Source organism: Harpegnathos saltator, unplaced genomic scaffold, assembly GCF_003227715.2.
Source record: "Harpegnathos saltator strain DR-91 unplaced genomic scaffold, Hsal_v8.6 scaffold50, whole genome shotgun sequence".
In the NCBI taxonomy this organism is placed as follows: domain Eukaryota; kingdom Metazoa; phylum Arthropoda; class Insecta; order Hymenoptera; family Formicidae; genus Harpegnathos; species Harpegnathos saltator.
In genome coordinates, this window is record NW_020230316.1 from 707,060 (window position 1) to 728,048 (window position 20,989).

The 20,989-nt window shown below is 44.2% G+C and overlaps 1 protein-coding gene across 1 annotated transcript; it reads left to right on the forward strand.

Moving 5' to 3' along the window:
• Positions 1-821: 821 nt before the first annotated feature.
• LOC112589413 (uncharacterized) lies at positions 822-20,631 on the forward strand. The gene is made up of 8 exons (XM_025302592.1): positions 822-1,641; positions 1,694-2,470; positions 2,566-3,467; positions 3,564-4,060; positions 4,101-4,476; positions 19,734-19,916; positions 20,194-20,304; positions 20,467-20,631. Exons 1-8 carry the CDS (start codon positions 822-824, stop codon positions 20,629-20,631), a joined length of 3,831 nt encoding a protein of 1,276 aa, XP_025158377.1.
• Positions 20,632-20,989: the final 358 nt, after the last annotated feature.

Genomic DNA, 20,989 nt, shown 5'->3' on the forward strand with positions numbered 1-20,989 from the left:
TGTGACCTGTATGCGTGCGAGAGCAACGACTTTTGTACCTTCGAGGCGCATACGCCACATCTGTGATTCACGTGCTCTGTGACTGGCAGGCACATGCGCAATAAAGATTACAAAGATTACAAAGGAAGAGAACACGCCTAGGTTGATTTAGGAACCTACCCTCCACTTACAATCGACGAGAGAGCAAGAGGAGCAAAAATTGGTGACCCCCCTAAATTGGTGACCCCAACACCTAAATTGGTAACCGGACAAGATTCGCAGTGCAACGGAAGAAGAGAGAGACATTGTGCCTATTCCAACGGACCTTCTGGCTGAGGTCACCTTGCCGACCGGTAAAAATTCAATCTTCCCAAAAATTAGAAACATTTGTTCGCATCGGGTGATTCCGCCACCATCGGACAGCTTCGCTTCGATGAAGGGCAGAATCGAGCTGTGAGTGGTTGAAGACTCGGTGCTGTGCGCGTAGCGACTATCAGCGCATGCGTGACAAACTCTGATTGGTCGGAGACTCGGTGCTATGCGCGTAGTGACTATCGGCGTATGCGTGACAAACTCTGATTGGTCGGAGAATCGGTGCTGTGCGCGTGGTGATCATCGGCGCATGCGTGACGGACTCTGATTGGCTGAGACTCTGCTCTGCGCATGCAGTCATCGTGAGTGTGACACGTGCAGTTCCGCAACAGTAAAAAATTCTGATCAAATGCTACACACTTTTTCGCGCCTGTTTGCAACGCGACAACCGCACACGCAATTTTTAACAGTACCTCGAGAAAAAAACTGCGTACAATCGTATTCACTCCGTGAATCCGAACAGAGACAACATGTCGCTACATCACACCCCTCCGTCCAAGGGACTGGAGCAGCCACCCGTCACACCGGCAGGGCCAAGCCACATCGAACTACCTCATGGGAGTGCATCCCAATTGGAGCTGCTCATTGACATGGGGCCTCCGTTCAGTGACAATGTCATCGAGTCTATCACAGCGTGTAAAATTCCACCGTTTTGGAAACAACAGCCAGCTCTGTGGTTCGCGCAAATAGAATCACTATTTCAGATACATCGTATCCGCTCTGATGACGGCAGGTATCACCTCGTCATCGGTGCACTCGACTTTGAAGCAATTCAGGAAATAGCGGACATCCTGGCATCACCACCTGTCATTGACAAGTATGTCACTTTGAAAACGCAGTTACTTGCACGTTTCGCAGACTCTGCAGACAAGCAGCTCCACCGTCTACTCACAGACTTGGAGCTTGGCAACCGCAAGCCCTCGCAACTCCTCCGTCACATGAGGACGCTTGCAGGCGACCGAATGTCACAGGACATCCTGCGAGTGCGCTGGCTAGCACTTCTACCACCCGGGACAGCGAGTCCTCAAGATCCTTCGGACAACCTGCTTAGAGGACCTCTCAACAGTTGCAGACGAGCTCATGGAAGACTCTTCTACATCTCAAGTTCTTGCAGTTGCTGCAAGAACCATTCACCGTCACCAGGTAGACTGGGAGCTGCCGACACTCAAACCATTCAGCGGTTAGGAGAAGCAGTAACCACCATGCAACAGTCCGTCGCACACCTGACGACTCTACTTGAGCGCCTGCTGCCTGCTGTTGTCCACCAAGGACAGCTCACCCAGCGTCAACGTACACGTTCCAGGTCGCGCTCTCGTAACAGCCATACTCAGCAACTAACCAGTCAGTGGTGCTATTACCACCGCCGCTTCGGTGCTGCTGCGAGACGATGCCAGCAGCCGTGCAGCTTTACACTCCAAGCTACCAATGCAAATGGCACGGGAAACTGACGTCGCTGCCGTCGACATAGGCAATCGGCGACAGCAAGCAGCGCCTAATGAGAAAAGACTCCAGGTTTTTGACAGGACCACGAACATTAGTTTCTTGGTCGATTCTGGATCCGTTGTTTCGCTGATTCCTCGGAAGTGCGTGCACAGGAAGCTCACTCCTACCGAGCTACAACTATTCGCCGCCAATTCATCAGCTATCTGCACATTTGGTCAGCAGCCGCTCACCCTCGAACTCGGACTTCGCCGCGCATTAAAATGGTCGTTCATCATTGCTGATGTGAACTCAGCGATCATCGGAGCTGATTTTCTCTCACACTACGGTCTAATCATTGATCTTTCTCGACAAGGCCTTGTGGATTCAAAAACCAGCCTTGCCACACAGGGTCAGGTATGTGAAACAACCATTTTTAGTGTCTCCGCAACCAGCCAGCACAATCTTCCGAACTCACCACACCGAGAGGCATATGCCACACTACTGGACTCGCACGCTGCAGTCTTCGCACCAAGGCCAACTCCTTCAGCGATCTGCTTTGACGGGATCGCACATCACATAGAAACCACAGGACCTCCAGTGTTTGAGCGTCCACGACGACTTCTAGGTGACAAATTGGCAGCCGCCAAGGCAGACTTCAACCTTCTCTTGCATCTCGGGGTCGTGCAACCTTCACGCAGTTAATGGGCGAGTCCGATACAATGGTGAAGAAAAACCAAGGTGGCTAGCGCACAACAGGTGATTATCGGCGTCTGAATTCTCAAACTGTTCCAGACAGATATCCGATTCCACGAATAGAGGACATCCTGCAACAGTTGCACGAGAAAAAGGTCTTTTCCACGCTAGACCTAATCCGAGCGTATCATCAAATTCCTGTTGCACCGGAGGACGCCCCCAAAACCGCTGTCACGGCACCTTTCGGCCTGTTTGAATTCTTAGGCATGCCGCCTGGACTCCGAAATGCCAGGCAAACGTTCCAACGGCATATGAATAATATACTGCGCGGGATCAACTTTGCTGCATGCTACGTGGATGACATCATCGTCTTCTCAGACAGTCATGAAGAACATCTTCAACATCTCGATGCCGTTCTCAGAGTGCTCCAGGAGAACAACTTTCCAGTCCATGCGACCAAATTCTTCTTTGGACAGGATTCTGTGCGTTATCTCGGCTACACCGTCTCACAGACTGGACTTAAACCACCACTCGACGGGGTAACAGCCATTCAACAGTTCCCAAAACCCAAGACCATCACAGATCTACGCCGCTTCTTGGGGATGGTAAACTATTACCGTCGAGTATTGCCGAATACCGCTCAACAGCAAGCTCCGCTAACTAGACACCTGAAGGATGCGAAGAAGAGGGATAAGCGAGAGATTCACTGGACAACGGAGACAGAGGCTGCGTTCCAGAAATGCAAGGACGCATTGACAGCTGCCACACACTCAGCCTTCCTCGCTCCGGATGCACCTCTCACACTGACGACCGATGCTATTGACTCCGCTATAGGCGCGTCACTCGAGCAGCAGATAGACGGACACTGGCAGCTGCTTGGATTCTTCTCACGGAAACTCTCTCCGACCGAGCAGAAGTACTCCACATATGACCGAGAGCTTCTTGCTGTGTTCGCTGCCGTCAAATTCTTCAAGCACATACTTGAAGGAAGAGTATTCCAGGTACGGATAGACCACCGACCGCTAACATATACTTTTAGCAGGAAGGCAGAAAAGAGCTCGCCACGCCAGCTGAGATAACTGGACTACATCTCGCAGTTCACCACGGACATAGTCCATGTGAGAGGCGAAAACAACGTGGTTACAGACACGCTCTCCAGGATCAGCGCAATTGAGATGCCAAGCACGCTCTCAGCGAAAATCATTGCAAACGCGCAAGAAGCAGATCCAGAACTCGCAGACATCGTAAGATCCACGTCGCTCGAGCCGAACCTTCGGATCGAGGAAGAAGACATCTGGTGTGATGTATCGATGGGCATCGTACGACCGTACCTACCACAACCACTTCGACGCAAGGCATTCGACATCATCCATGGTCCGGCTCATCCGAGCGCTCGCTCAACGCTGAAGTGCATCAAACAGAAACTCATCTGGCCAGGCATCAACCAAGATGTTTCTCGCTGGGCACGCGAGTGTTTACCGTGCCAGCGACCAAAAGTCAGCAGACACAACAAACCACAGCCTGAATATCGAAGCAGCGGACAACCGATTCAATCACATCCATTTGGACCTGATAGAGCTACCGCCTGTACGAGGTAACCGCTATTGCCTCACAATCATAGATCGTTTTTCCAGATGGCCAGTTGCACTTCCACTACCGAACATTGAAGCAGACACTGTAACATCCGCTCTCTTCAATCACTGGATATGCAACTTCGGAACTCCACTGACGATCACCACAGATCAGGGAACGCAGTTTGAATCTGCACTCTTCCAGTCGTTAGCGCGATTGATTGGCGCACCTCGGATTCGCACTACGCCGTATCATCCTCAAGCGAACGGACTCATCGAATGCTGGAATCGCACCCTGAAGGCAGCGCTGAGATGCCACGCACCAACACCGTGGCCAGACATCTTACCAACCGTCCTTCTTGGCCTAAGAGCATGCATGAAGGAGGATCCGCAAGCGTCTCCAGCAAAGCTTCTTTCGGCACAACACTACGGTTACCGGGTGAATTTTTTGTTCATGAGGATCCACCGGCTGATCCATTTATATTTTTAGAAAAATTCCGCGCATATATTCGTAAGATCCGTCCAACTGCAACAGTTCATCACACAAACGCGAAACCGTTCGTTTTCCGAGATTTATACACTTGTTCGCACGTCTTCCGTCGCATTAACTCTGTTCGCCGGCCGCTCGATCCGCCGTATTCGGGTCCTCATCCAGTAATCAGGCGCATAACAGACCGCGTATTCCTCGTGGACATCAATGGTGAGGAAAAAACTTTGTCAACAGAGTCGCTAAAACCCGCGTTCACTGTACTGGAGGATAACGGCTCCGAACAGCTGAAAACCAATGATCCGCGTCCGTCCACTTTGTCCGCGCCACAAATTAAAACATACGCGAAAAGAAAAAGTTTCGTTCCTCTCTGCCTAGAGAGGTACTGAGGGGGGGAGTACCTGTGGGGACTTTGAGTTCCCCAAGGCGCACGCATCCGTTTTCCGTGCGGCGCTATAGAGCGCGCGCAAGTCTCACTCGTGCGGGGAAAAAGAGCAACGGTAGTAGTAACCGTTGAAAGCGCTCACAGAGCACATTGAACACAGTCGCTAGTTCTTAGCTTCGATTGTTTCGCCTGTTTCTCGTGTGATACTGCGATTCCGACACGCAGACGCGTGTGTGCGAGAGGAAGCAGGCAGGTGCATCGGCCCTTGTCTGTCTACACATATACAAGTCCCGCTGTGACCTGTATGCGTGCGAGAGCAACGACTTTTGTACCTTCGAGGCGCATACGCCACATCTGTGATTCACGTGCTCTGCGACTGGCAGGCACATGCGCAATAAAGATTACAAAGATTACAAAGGAAAAGAACACGCCTAGGTTGATTTAGGACCTACCCTCCACTTGCAATCGTCGAGAGAGCAAGAGGACATCAAAAAACCCTAAACTACATTGACAGCTAGGGGCATCTATGGGCAAATTCCGGTTTCATATTTACAGACCTGATATGGAGTTTGTGTGGTTGACTGCTGAACGAAGTTTACGCGGCGCTCGGATGCTAGAAAGGACCACCCTCGTAAAGAATCCGAATTGCGACTCTTGCTTAATCTGAATTGCGGTAACTAAACCCCGTACATAATATCCGTAGCGATGTTCGGCCGCGTTAAGCGTTTAGACAAAAGCGCGCGAATAGATAATAATAAGCGGGGATAATAATAATACCTGATCGCTTTAAACCATGGTAAATAAACACAATATACAATATCGATTATACTTACTGATTTTTGGAAATTTGAAAATCATCAAATTAACAAAAATCAGGGCGTTAATGTAACAATATATTCTTGAGACTAAATAAAGCAAGAAAGTCTAATACCACTTTTCTTCCGACAAATAATTAGCGAGATATCGTAAGTTAAATATTAAAAAGTTATCAATTTTCCTCAAATATCTTAAAAAATATTAGACAAATAAAAAAATGTTTTAGACAAAAGTTGCTCAAATTAACTAGTAGCAAAAGCAGTGTAATAAAAAATAAGGGTTTCCATTTGAAAAACGCAAGTTCACGTTCAAATGATCTTGAAAATAGAGGTCAAGATAAAAATCAAGGTCATCATAAGGTAGTTCATTTAAATCCCTACAACTTTTATTCAGATCATTTTCCTTGAAACTTCAATACTGAAGAGTTATTTGAAGTGGGACATTAAAATGGGACACCCTGTATATACAGTATGTATATACATTACTAAAAGTATGTTACTGATTTTAAGGGCGTATTCTAACGGTCAAAATAAGAAAAAAAGTTTCTATAAACATGAATCCAAAAATTCTTTCCCTTCGAGTTATAGCCTGCTAAAGTTGGGGGGAAGAAGATCGTCGAAATGTTGCACAGCGTAATAATTAATAGTGACTTTCATTTTTATATGGTTTTGACAATTTGGTCCGATTTTAAAGAGGAGTTATGGAGGTGGGTGCCAATTGGTTATATTCAAATGGCTATATTCTTTCATTCTTCATCGTATTGAAAAATGAATGAAACAATTTGATTCAGGAGAAAAGAACGTTCAAAAAGCTATTCTTTCTAAAATTCTTTCTCAGACCAATTGTTTCCAAAAAACGGAGGAAGAGAAAGAGAAATGGAGAATGTTTAGAACACCGGCCGCATGGGCAATTTATCGTACGCTGTAGAAGGCTATAACTCGAAGGGAAAGCATTTTTGGACTCATGTTTAAATGAACTTTTTTCTTATTTTGACCCCTAAAATACGCCCTTAAAATTTGTAACATACTCTTAGATACACCCTGTATATAGAAAAATCAATTGCGTGTTTTGAACCTCGGTTATCCTAAAGAATGCCTTGCGTGTTCCGATGTGGAGAGATCCAGTGACGAGAAAACATGAGGCGAAGGTGAAGTTCGCGGTGAAGATGATTTGGAAGAGAAAGAATAGATTGAGATAAGGCCGCGGAGCAAGACCGCGTGGAAACTCCGGATACTGGGTCGTGGCGGTGATACTGTGAAGGGGAGGTAAGGAGGAAAAGCTATCCGCGAAGGGCTGAAGAGAGGAAGAGAGGTTATAGTCTATGGTCGTCTATGGGACTCAAGGTTGTCGGGGAGTAAAAGATGGAAGGTGGACTCTTAGGAAGATCTAGAAAGGAACAAAAGAGAAGAACGAGAGTCTTGAAGCATTTATGTCGACATGTCGAACAACGTGATCCGGACGGTCTTGCGCATTCGATGATACTGATTCGATCTCGAAATCCTCGCGGTCTGAACAAAATTCCGTTTCCACTAGAAAACAAGAGCTCCGAGCACGAATAATGTTGGGAACAAAAAAAGGTGGCGAACTGTAGGAAAGAAACAATGGATGAGGAAAAAAATAAAAGGAACTTAATATTTTATGGAGTATGTTGTACCGAAGTTGAAAAAGATGGTTTGTTAGCTGGAGACGGCCTTAACTCCTGGTTCGGATGCCAAATAGAGACAGCCCTTGTCTCTGGGTCTGAACTTGTGCAGCGTTGGGATGGCGTGAAGGGTATTTGCAAGCGTGATGATGGCGTCAAGCAGACCAAAAGAAGAAGAGGAAGAGGCACAGAGCGCGAGGGTATTTATAAGGTGCTGAGAAGGATGTGGAGATGAGATAGGGTGGAGTTTCCAGTTTTGGATTTTTTATTTTGATTAGAGGAAATCGAAGGATTCGGGGAATGTTTGGCCTTTGAAAATACAGAGTTAGGAGGTAGAAGAGGAATAAGTAATAGTCTACTCCTTTCTTAGTCTTGGAGTTGATAAAAGAGGGTAGTATTGTTTTTGGGATAGGTTTTCCTCGTTTCTAGAGTAGTGAGTGGAAGGTGAATACGTATTTCTAAGTTTTTTCGTTGGTTGAGGATATGAGCAGAGAGGGTATACACTCTCCAGTGATGTACCGTAGGATCCGCGGAGTAACAGTTAGGGGGATATGAGGAAAGTCGAGATCGTGTGAGCGTAATAAAGTAATAAAATGTTTTAAGTATAGGATCGCTAGGTACAGACTGCGGATAAGGGCTTGTATCTGGCAGATAGGGTTGTTGGTTCAGGATCTTAGATCTGGCGGCGGCGGATTTGTTCTACCGAGAGTGTCGTTACCTATCTCTCCGTATTCGCGATTTATTTGCCCATTGAATTCGTCAACCACGCTAAATGTTTTCTAAATTCTTCCTTTCGAAACCTTTTGAAACGAGGAATATCTATTTCATGACTCGCGAACTTTAGGCCCACCCGGCATCAGGTGATTTTCTTTTCTTAAAACTATTGAACTACGAGAATCCCTTTGTCGGTATATGGCGTGATTTCTCACACCACCTAGAAATCGTGGGAACGTGTTCGTTAGGTATGAGCATATAAACATATTATTATTATATATTAGAGAGGTTATAGTCTATGGTCGTCTATGGGACTCAAGGTTGTCGGGGAGTAAAAGATGGAAGGTGGACTCTTAGGAAGATCTAGAAAGGAACAAAAGAGAAGAACGAGAGTCTTGAAGCATTTATGTCGACATGTCGAACAACGTGATCCGGACGGTCTTGCGCATTCGATGATACTGATTCGATCTCGAAATCCTCGCGGTCTGAACAAAATTCCGTTTCCACTAGAAACTTGTTGCAAATGAAATGGCCATTTTTCAAAATTCAAATTTCCCGGTCGAGTAGTTCAGCCCTTTTCATGCAGCTGTCGTTGAATGCGTGATATTTGAAAAGTATATGCTCCACACGTAAATTCGCACGCATAACCTTACTTTTATCACATTGTTTATATCGTTGAAAATCGCTGTCTCTTCGACATGGAAAGTAAGGAAATGTGGATAATATTCTTGTACGAATACAAACTTGGTCATAGTGCGGCCGAGGCAACGCGAAACATAAACACTGCTTTTGGGGAAGGTTCTGCAAGTGATCGAACCATTAGGCATTTGAAAAGTTTCGGTCTGGTGATACAATTCTCGATAATTTGCCTCGCGGCCATGCACCATCAGTGATTGATGACAATGTTTTGAAAGACATGGTTGAAGCAGACTCGCGTTTATCAGTTCGAGATATTGCACACAGTATCAACGTTCACTATTCTATTGTTTCCCGACACTTAAAGACCATGGGGAAAGTGAAAGAGCTTGACAAATGGGTACCATATGAAGCGACTGAGAGAGACAAGCTTCGCCGTATGGAAATCAACTCATCTTTGCTTTCCCGGCACAATAGTGAAGGAATATTGAATCGAATAGTAACCTGTGATGAAAAGTGGGTTCTTTATGATAATCGTCGACGTTCTGCCCAATGGTTAGATGCTGATCAAGCTCCAAAACACATGCCGAAACCGAGCCTTCATCCACGTAAAGTTATGGTATCTGTATGGTGGTCTGCCAAGGGTATTGTGCATTTTTCTTTTTTCAAAAACGGTGAAACTATAAATGCTGACAAATATTGCCAAGAAATTGACATTGCGATGGTAAAACTGCGTATTGAACAGCCGGCGTTATTAAATAGACGCGGTATATTATTGCTCCATGATAATGCTAGACCGCATATTGCAAAAAAAACTGTAAAAACATTAACAGAATACAAATGCGAAGTTCTCCTTCACCCTCCTTATTCTCCTGACCTTTTTCCAACTGATTACCTTTTGTTTAAGCATCTGGATAACTTTTTAAGTGAAAAGGTATTCCAAACAGAAAGCGACGTGGAAAATGCGTTCAACGAATTTCTTGCATCTTGTTCTTCTAATTTCTTCGTGAAGGGCATTGATGCGCTTGTATCACGTTGCGGGAAGTGTATTGAGGTGGAGGGAGACTATTTCGATTGACCAGGTGTATATAAAGTGTGTCGAATAAAAATTTAAATTAAAAATTAAAAAATGGCTACTTTATCTGCAACAACCTAATATAATGAGTAATATAAAATTAATTCGCTTTACTTAATAAATAAATTTGAAGTACGCGGAGTCCGCTGGACGTAACATTTCCGAGACGGCGGCTAATTGTTATCCGACTCAGACAGACAAATACTTATACGTTTTCTAAGGCGGCGGCTAACTGCGTCCTATCTCACAAGGAGACTTACGGAAATATAACTCACCGATTTTAATGAAACTTTGCATACTTGTAGAACATCGAAAAATAATCGACACGTATTTTTTTATTTCGGCAATGGTGCGGGTTTAAGGGTAGAAACCATCCTTTGAACGTTAGGGGTGGTCTCCAAGCATAGACAGAAAACAATCATTTAACTTAGAAGAAAAAATACATCTAGGAAGGTTTTAGTACAGCTGATTCAGAATCTGACGTCAAAATTACAAAATTCAAAATGGCGGATACAATATGGCGATTTCATCTCATGACAAAAGAATGGTTTTTAAAATAGAAGTCAGAAAATATTACGTAAATAAATTAATAGAAGAAATGCTTTGAAAGCTTCTCATCTGTAAAACTTTTTCTAAATAACGTATGAAAGTTATTAGTGAGTAATTGAATATTGAATCATTTTTGTTTTTTTATATGCATTTATATGAAAGTAAATTAAATCGGTCGTTTTCATAATTGAAGTTTGACATTTTGGCAACATATATAGTTATTAGGTCTTTAGATTCTTGTGCGTTGAGCTTGATTGCCAGAGGCAGCGATAAAATTATTTAGGTTAATGATATATTTTTCCAGATATTTTTGGGATGTTTTTTTATAAGAGTTTATATACATACAGTAATTTTATTTATTTTAACTTAAGTTTGTCATTTATTTATTTGAGCTATATTTATGTTTATATTTATGTTTATATTTATATTTATTATTATATTTATTATTATATTTATTATTATATTTATTTTTATATTTATTATTTATTTATATTTTTATTTATTTTTATATTTATGTTTATATTTATATTTATTTTTTATTTTTTTAAATTAGGAAAGGCGGCATCGGCTCGAGACACAAAGTTTGTTGTTGGCTTCGCGGCGGGTTAGATCGCGGTTTCCCAGTCGTCCGCCGCGTCAGCTGTTTGGCGGCCGCGATCTCTGTGATTTAGGATAGCCAATAGAAATTTGACTTGGGAAATCGGTAACGTTGGTGGATCATGCGTATCGTAAATAGACAAGCATTGTGAACTGTGAAATTTCCAACCAAACAATACAAGCATTAACGAGTAATATTGCAAGCTATTTGATGACCCTAATACTCGAAAAGACAGTGCGAATGTGAAGTTTGTTCTGTGTACAGAACAGACACTTAATTTTTGATGGATTCATCTAATGATTCAAATAAAAATGCATTAGACAATGCTGTACTCTAAAATTGATTGAATAAAATGTGTAGAATTCGTGTTTCACATAAATATAACTCAAGTATACAACTGGCAAATTTAGGTTAAAATAAATAAAATTACTTCTATAATATATGTATATAAACTCTTATAAAAAAAACATCCCAAAAATATCTGGAAAAATATATCATTAACCCAAATAATTTTTTCGCTGCCTCTGGCAATCAAGCTCAATGCACAAGAATCTAAAGACCTAATAACTATATATGTTGCCAAACTATCAAACTTCAATTATGAAAACGACCGATTTAATTTACTTTCATATAAATGCATATAAAAAAACAAAAATGATTCAATATTCAATTACTCACTAATAACTTTCATACATTATTTAGAAAAAGTTTTACAGATGAGAAGCTTTCAAAGCATTTCTTCTATTAATTTATTTACGTAATATTTTCTGATTTTTATTTTAAAAACCACCCTTTTGTCATGAGATGTAATCGTAATATTGGATTCGCCATTTTGAATTTTGTAATTTTGACGCCATACTCTGAATCAGCTGTACTAAAACCTCCCTATAAGTATTTTTTCTTCTGAATTAAATGATTGTTTTTTGTCTATGCTTGGAGACCACCCCTAACGTTCAAAGGATGGTTTCTACCCTTAAACCCGCACCATTCACGGAATAAAGAAATACGTGTCGATTATTTTTCGATGTTCTACAAGTATGCGAAGTTTCATTAAAATCGGTGAGTTACACTTCCGTAAGTCTCCTTGTCAGACGGTCGGATACGTAGAAATTTCCTGATGCATACGGTAACAATTTCGTGCTGGCTCGACTCGTCGTGAGGTGATCTACCGTATGAGCCCGATGTGCCGGATCTCGTAGACCTTCCCGGTAGTTCGGTCGGAAATGGAAAATCTATTCACCGGCCTTGGGCCACACTCAGGATTTCGTCACTCATGTTCCGTGTCCTGGTATTAAATTCGTCGTCGGCTTTCTGGTTCTCTGCCTGTTCTTGTCTCTCTGGGAGCTCTGGAGCGGTGTTGCTCACTAGTGCTGCTGCTGCCTGAAAGTTCTGCTCCGAAAGACTCGATTTCGTCGCGCGTTCGGGTTATATCTTTAATTTGCTTGCTGGGGGTAATCGGTTAGTAATCGAGGGGTTAATTCCGAATTCTTCGAAATTGGCGCATGCGATTTCGAGTTTTACTTCTTACTAGGGATTTTTCTCCGAGCATCTTGCTAATGACACTCGGTAAAACTCGCCTGCTAGAGCCTAAGTGCCGCGGCACAGGTAGTCGGTGCAATCTGAGGGGGCTCGCAGCGGTCGGCGGCTGTATAACGACTGATCGTCATCACCGTCACGGTAGTAACGGAAGCAAGTTGTTACTTGGTCCCCGTTACAACTACACACACACACACACACACACACACACACACACACATACTCCCTCCGTATATGCACGCTGTGAAACCAGTTTCTATCAAAGAGTAGCAGTAGCGCAGTAAGTAAGGCGCTTGACTCAAGAGCCTGAGGTCTCAGGTTCTCGAGCCTCGCAATGCTTAGGAGATTTTTCCAAACGTAATATGTAAATTAACCAGCTGATCAAGAGCTAGAATCACTAACGTCCAATATGAATAATAAAATTTTGATATTTAGATTATGCTAATTTCTAGAATATGTTAATTTTTTAATTATGCTAATTTTTAATCAACTAATTTAAATTTCCGCCATTCACTAGCTTCGCCCATAATTTGTATATGTCAAAAAATTGACCAGTCAGACCTTGGAGGTAGGTATGGCTCGTCAAAACGTTCCCCCTCCACTCAACCTCCGGCGACGGGTGGGTATAGCCTAGTGACACCAGAGGTCGAGTGGAAGGGAAATGTTTTGACGAGCCATACCTACCCCCTTACTACTGTCGTTCTTTCTGTCAGTTGAAATCGTTTTTTCCGAACAGGCAGCAGACGAAGTATTACTGATATTTACTATTTCATCTTTTGCTTACTCATTAGTATTTACATTATATTTTACGCTTGTAAATATTATATCCCAAAATGTCTAAAAAGAAAGAAGAGCCTAGTGAATAATAAGATGTGCAAGGTAATTATAAATTTTATATTACTGCAATATGCGTATGAAAGTCGGAATTACATATCGACGATTGTTTCGAAATATATCACACCAAAGACTATAAGTAAGTAAAACTATAAGTAAATCTAAATGGAATATCGAATACCAAGGTAGTAAATAATATGCACATAACTTGAACAAACCCATTTGATTAAAATTTATGGTTTTTATATAGTTTTTCAGGCAATAATTGACTGAGTGCGCGCGACCCAGAAATAATGCTGACCAGTAAGATTACCATAGGAGCGACTTACGAGCGTAAAGTAACTCTTTACAACCGTAAAGAGTTAAAACTTTGCTAAATTGCCTAATTTGCTTAATTCCCATTTTATGTTTATGAAACTGTAATTTTAATTTTACTGTTTGTTCTAAAAACTGTTTTATTTTATTTAGAACTTTCTTAGGAATGTGTTGTTTAAAGTAAAATAACTTAATTTTTTGTTTTATTCAGGCAACCATTATAATTTATGTCTTGTTAATAATAATATATATTTATGTATGTATGAATTACTTTCATATGTGCTATATGTAATTAAACTAATATATGCATTCATGATTAAAGTATAGTTACTTTTTACTTTGTCCCAATTCTCTCAACGATCTGTCCCACCTCTTCCTGGTAGAGAGGAAAGTTGAAACAAATTTTTTTCTTCATAATTTCTTTCATTACATTCTTAATTGTCAAAACAATTTATTATAAATTTTGCACTATATTTCTTAATAGAACAACAAATCAATCTCAATCGCCATTGTTAAAAATTTTTGAAAAACACAAATTGTAGGAGACAAAATTGTTCAAGTGTCATCCTGTTTCCCTATTGTAGGAAATAACATCTCCTAAAGCCGCACAAATCATTTCCTGAGTTTCAGGAGCACCTTTCCTTAGTTGAAAGGGAAGAAGGAGGCAGTGTCTCAAATTCCTTCTCGAACATTATTTTCACAATTGCTTTTTTAGATTATGTTAGTAGAACTGTCAACTGTTCTAGTACGTTTTAAAGCTTAAGTATAACACTTCGATATGACTATACGGCAATAATGATATATGAATTTAAATAGGTACTATCATCGATTGAAGTTAGGGCTGAAATTAAGTTGTGCACCTAATAGATGCTAATAGGGTAAATCTTTAGTTTATTATTTACTTACAATTTCTGCTAAGTCGTCTGCTGGCCAAGCAGTAATATAAAGCCTCTGGCAACCGCCTAACACCATACAAAGAAACTGCGTTGTTACAGCGAAGGGTTGTTTCTAGATTAAATAAATGAAATAAGTAAATAAATAAAATTTTTATATTTATATATAGAATACGAGAGCTGTATGATAAACCGTGTTTAACACGTTGACTGCCACGGAATTTTTCACGATTCCGGTCTAAAGAGCCAATTTGATTTAATCATGTTATATTATTAAAAACTTTAATAATAGTACATAGTAATAATCAAAAAGCATAAAAAAAGTTTTTTTTTTTAAAAACATGTTTAAAAATTATCACAAAACATAAAAATTTATTTCCTTGTATAAACTTTTTCTTTTTGAATAAACTTTGTATAATTGTATTTTCTGTTCATTTAAGCCAAACCTGATTTTTTATTCTCTTTCCTGAGGCCATCTATTCATATTTACACTGTTATGCTACGAGTTTTCTCGTAGCTATACAAATATGGCAAGTACTAAAGGGACGAGATAACTCGTAGTAGGCGTCCTGGGCAAGTAAACAACCTACGAGATATCTCGTAGTTGGCAGTCAACGTGTTAATGACAGATAGTGCCGATAGGCGACTGACGCAAAATCTGTATACCATCGTGTAACGCCATCTTTCGAACGACGCCTGTCACAATTTCAGACAGCTGTCGAGTAGTTGTGTTTTGATAGCTGTTGAAAGTGGGCAAGTTCGTATTTGTTTGCAACTATGGAAAAAGAGCAATATCGGTCAATGATTCGATTCCTTTTTTTTATGAGAAAACGTGTGAGGAAATCAAAATGAAGTTGCATGCTGTTTATAAGGACTATGCACCTTCGATGACTACCATTAGATATTGGTTTAATGAATTCAAGCGTAGACGAATATTCGTTTTTGATAAAGAGCGCGTAGGCCGTCCGATTGAAGTATGGAGGAATGTGAACTATGGAGGATATGGTCAACAAAATCCATAATATCGTGTTAACAGACCGCCAGGTGAAGATCAGAGATATTACTGACATTGTAAACATCTCAATTGAACACGTACAAAATTTCGTACACGAAAAATTGGGCATGAAAAAGCTGTCGGCGAGATGGATGCCGTGTTTGCTCACAGGGGAGCAAAAACGGAATCGCATAATAACTTCGGAACACTGTTTGAACATGTTCAAGCGCAATCTGAAAGAGTTTCTGCAGCGTTTCATGACGATTGACGAAACACGGATCCATCACTACATGTCAGAAATGAAAGAACAGTCATAACAATGAACTTCATCCGGCAAACCTGCTCCAAAGACGATGAAAACGGTTCCATCGTCCGAAAAAGTCATAGCCACTGTTTTTGGGATTCGCGAGACATCATCTTCACTGACTATTTGGAGAAGGAAAGGACAATCACGGGGCAATACTATGCTGATTTATTGGGCCAATTAGATGTTGAACTGCAGACGCACTCGTCCGCAATCATTATAGCAAAACTGGTCGAATTATGCTACGAATCCACCCTATTCTCCACATTTGACCCTATGCGATTTCTTTTTGTTTCCAAACATGAAAAAATGGCTTGGAAAGCGGTTCACATCAAACAAGGGAGTCATCGTCCAAACAGAGGCCTATTTATCGGCAAATTATATATTTTGGATGGCTTGAAAAAGTTGGAATATTGCTGGACTAAGTATATCGAGATGAAAAGAGACTATGTTGAGAAATAAATAAAAAAATTAAAAAATAATACGTTTCCTTCCTTATCATTAGCCTTCGTATATTATCACTTCTCTTTTACATATATATAGATATATATATACAGTCGTGGACAAAAAGAATTGGGCGGGCGCTTGAATATCATCGAGTGCCTGCCTATCTCCGGCGCATCCTGGCGGCCTACTTTGAGGACAGAGACCTCGCCTATCCGGTACAGGGCGGGGTCCAAGGCCGGCGGCTCATGGAGCGCAGTGTCCCGCAGGGGTCCGTACTGGGCCTCCTGCTATGGGACATCGCGTTCGACAGGGTATTGCGCACGCCCTTCCCCTTGGCTGCCATGTCATCTGCTATGCAGATGACACCTTAGTGGTAGCCAGAGGGAGGACTGGGGAGAAGCTCGCCTCCGAGCGGAGGTGGCTTTGGCATCGGTGGTGGGCACCATCCGGAGCCTGGGTTTGAAGGTGGCGCCCCCAAAAAACGGAAGCCGTGTTATTTCACGACGGCAGCCGTGGTGCGTCGCTGGAGACCCTGGTCCTGGTGGACGAAGTCCGCGTCCACGTCGGGCCCAAGATTAAATATCTGGACCTGACGTTGGACAGCCGAAGGGATTTTAGGGCCCACTTCAGGGACCTGGCCCCCCGAGTTCGGAATGCAGGCCTAGCTCTGGCCAGGCTTATGCAGAACCAGGGAGGCCCGGCTGTGGCACGCACGCTGCCTGTACGTTGGAGTGGTTCTCTCGATTGCCCTCGGTGCCAGGAGCACGGTGTCCTCGCCCAGGCAGTGGGGTGTATGGAGGACGAACTCTCGCTCTCGCGCATGATGCAAGCCATGTGCGGGAGCGAGGAGGTATGGGGAAAGGCGACCTCTTTCTGTCGCGACGTAATGTCGCGGAAAGAGGCTGCCGAATGGGAGTCTCGCTCCAGGGACCGTCGGCCCCTACTACGGGGCCGAGAAGAAGGATAGGCCACCGGCTCGCCGAAGGCCGCCTCCTCGGCCGCCTCGGACGCGCCTTCGGACGCATGGGGGGAGGGGTGACGGGTGCGTAACACCCACCCGCCTTCCCCGGGCGTCGGTGAGGGTAGGTGAAGGGGGAGCGGAAGCCCGGTTGGGGCTGGGCTTCACGCCTCCGCCCCCCTGAGGGGCAAGAGGGGGCGCGGAGGAAGGATGGATGTCCCCTCCCTCCAGTATGAACCAGAAAGTCAACCCGGTCGAGCAACCGGTCGGGGGACCGCGCCCTGGACTCCCTTTGTGGGACAGGGCGCGGTACTAGAGGCGAAGGGCTCCTGGTGAGCTCTGGGGCCGGGGTGTTGGGGAGGGAATACGGGAGTACTTCCCCTATCTCCCCTCACAACGGTCCGAATGGTAGACATCCCGCAGGGGTTTTAGTCAGTAAAAGTCTGACATAACCCCCGACCCCCCCCCCCAAGAGTCGGTGGTATCCTATGAGGATTTCCCCTGCGTTACCAAAAAAAAAGTCGTGGACAAAAGGTGCTGGTTGGCGGCGCGCCGAGTTGGGGATGGCGGCAGCCGGCGCGGTGGGCGCTGACGTAGAGGCCGACCCCCAACTCTACTGATGTAGATGCCGCCGGGGAAGCGGCAGAGGCGGGGACGTCCACGCGCCTGAAGGAGGGATCGTCGGTGGCTGTCCGGGGGGAGGCTTCAGCTCCTCCATCCGACAGCCGCCCTGATGACCAGACCCCCCGCGAGTAAACGCGAGAGACCAGGGGGAGCAGGATAGCCTGGTCGGGGCTGGGTCCTGCTCTCCCAACCCCCACCTCTCACATAGAGGTGGGGGAAGGGAGGGGGCGGATGCCCCTCTCCCTCGGGCCGGCCCAACCACGACCGTGCTTATTCCGGCCGGGCACCGCACTGCGCAAGCGCAATGTGGCGTCAGGCGGAGGGCCCAAAAGGCCATGGGGAGGGACGATTGGAGAATCGACTGGTACTAACACAGTTCCTCCGGCCACCCCTGTTGGATCCCCGAAGAATGGCATCTCGGTAGGGTTTTAGCCGATAAGAGCCCGGTATAACCTTCATCCCCCCCCCCCCCCGAGGAGTGAAGGTACTCATGAGGTTTTCCCCATCATGATAAAAAAAGTCGTGAACAAAAGGCGCCCCTGTCTCGCAAAATTTAAGGATAGGAGAGGACGCGGACTCACCTTCCGGGTGATGCAAGTGCTGACGGGGCATGGATATTTCGATCGGTACTTACACATAATCCGGAAGGAGTCCACGGAGCGGTGCCGCCATTGCCTGGCATTGCAGGACACGACGCAGCACACGCTGGAGCATTGCTCAGCGTGGGAGCAGCAGCGCCGTGACCTCTGCCGGGCAATCAGTCGATGGAACCCGGACCTCTCCCTCCCGGCCCTAGTAGGAGCCATGGTTGAGAGGGAATAGATCTGAGAGGCGGCGGTGTCCTTCGCCGAGGACGTGATGTCCCGGAAGGAGATCGCCGAGCTGTCCCCGCCGAGTCCTACGGCGGAGGCGGTGACGTGCGCCAGGGGGGGCAACGACTCTGGGGGAACGTCATGCGGGGGGATCAGCCTTCTCCTTCGAAGAGGAGAAAACTGCCCCCCCCACAGAGACCGCCTACGTACGCAAAAGCGGGGCATAAGCTACCCCCGTGCGTCGGCAAGGGGTGGACAAGGAGAATGGGTAACCCGGTTGGGGCGGGGTCCCACTCCCCGCCCACTAAGTAGGGGGAGAGGCTAGGAGAGAGCGTGGGTGTCCCCTCCCTCCACGATTGTGATCAGGAGGAGTGCCAATCCAATCGGAAAACCGGTCGGGGCGCCGCGTCCACTCCCAAAAAAGGGGCGTGGCATTAGGGCGAGGGGCTCCTAGTAAAGCCCCAGGGCCAAGGTGTCGGGGAGGGAATGTTGACGTAGTTCCTCCGGCTCTCCTACTCCGGCCCGATTGGTAAACACCCCAGTGAAATTTTAGTCGGTAAGAGTCCGACATAACCCCCGCCCTCCCCAAGGGGCGAGGGTATCCATGAGGATTTCCTCACTGTAATAAAAAAAGTGGACAAAATTAAGTGGACACTGCAAAAATTTTGGCAAATGTCTGTTTCATTCCAATGTTATAAATAAATTATAAATTTTGAACGTTAAATATTCTTGTTGACATAAAGAAACATTAATTTAGTATATGAGACGTTCCGCCGGATCACCAGCGCCCTCAAAAATTGATGCATCGGATTGGGACGTATGAGGGCTTGAATTGTTTGTCTACTCGAATATTTTCAGCAGCAACATCCTTTCCGGAAATTCAAAGTGATGACTTCCAGGTGACACTAAATATACCGAAAGACGCATGAGAACCATAATATATTTTCAAATCATGAGAAACTCCGAATTTTCAACAGAAAATACGATAGCTCATATTTTGATCCGCTAAATCCGAATCTAAGACCAGAATTGCCCTTAAAGGTCGCAATTCTTACCTAATCCCCAAAAACGACTCAGAAACCTCTAAAAACGATAAAAAACGGGTATCCCGATACTGTGTTGGATATAGAGCTATTCAAAATAGGTTCTAATAGTAGTTGGTTCATCGAATCTAAATTATATGCTACGATCACCCTGGAACGTCACAGTTGTTCTCAAACCACAAAAAGGGCCTCAAAAGCCCTTACAAACGATCAGAAAGTAAGACTGTGATGCTATCCAGCCGGTTAAGACAAGACTAAACGTTGTTCAACCAGTTAAGGCAAGACAAAGCATGGCTCAGTTAATTATGCCTAGTTTCGTGCACTCTTACAATTTTCTGCTTCTCAAGCGACGTTCCGCTTTCGGCAATTGAGATATTTCTCCGATCTCATATGCCACTGTAGCCATAGGTTTTTGAGCACCCGAATATCGCATTACTTGCAATGTATGAACAGATTGAGGTATGAATGCATGAGCTATTTGTATTCTCGTACAGACATCTATGTCTAATTTAATGCATCATAGGACAGACTTCAACATAGATGCCGAATGGCACTTCTTCGGAACAGCGCACGGAAAAGGTTCCTGCGATGATGTTGGTGCAATTGTGAAGAGAGAAGCTACACGAGCAAGCTTACAATCTGCACCAAATGAAACAATTCTTGATGCGAAAACTCTTTTTTCATGGGCTAAGAAAAGATCTCTCTACATGATTTTTTTCTTTTATAGTAAAGAAGATCATGAGAATACACGTCAATTTCTTGCTCAGAGATTTCGCAACACTCCACCTGTTGCGAGAATGCAAATAGCTCACGCAATCATACCTCAATCTGACTGCAAGCAATGCTATATTCGGGTGCTCAAAAACCTATGGTTACAGTGGCATACGAGATCGGAGAAATATCTCAATTGCCGAAAGCGGAACATCGCTTGAGAAGCAAAAAATTGTAAGGGTGCATGAAACTAGGCATAATTAATTGAGCTCTGTCTTGCCTTAACTGGTCTAACAACGTTTGGTCTTACCTAACCGGCTGGACAGCATCACAGTCTTACTTTCTGATCGTTTTTAAGGGTTTTGAGGTCCTTTTCTGTGGTTTGAGAACAACGTTCTATGGTGATCGTAGCATATAATTTAGGTTCGATGAACCAAATACTAGTATTAGAATCTATTTTGAATGGCTCTATATCTAACACAATATCGTGATACTCGTTTAATATCGTTTTTGTGGTTTCTGAGCAGTTTTTGGGGATTAGGTAAGAATTGCGACGTTTAAGGTAAATTTTGGTCTTAA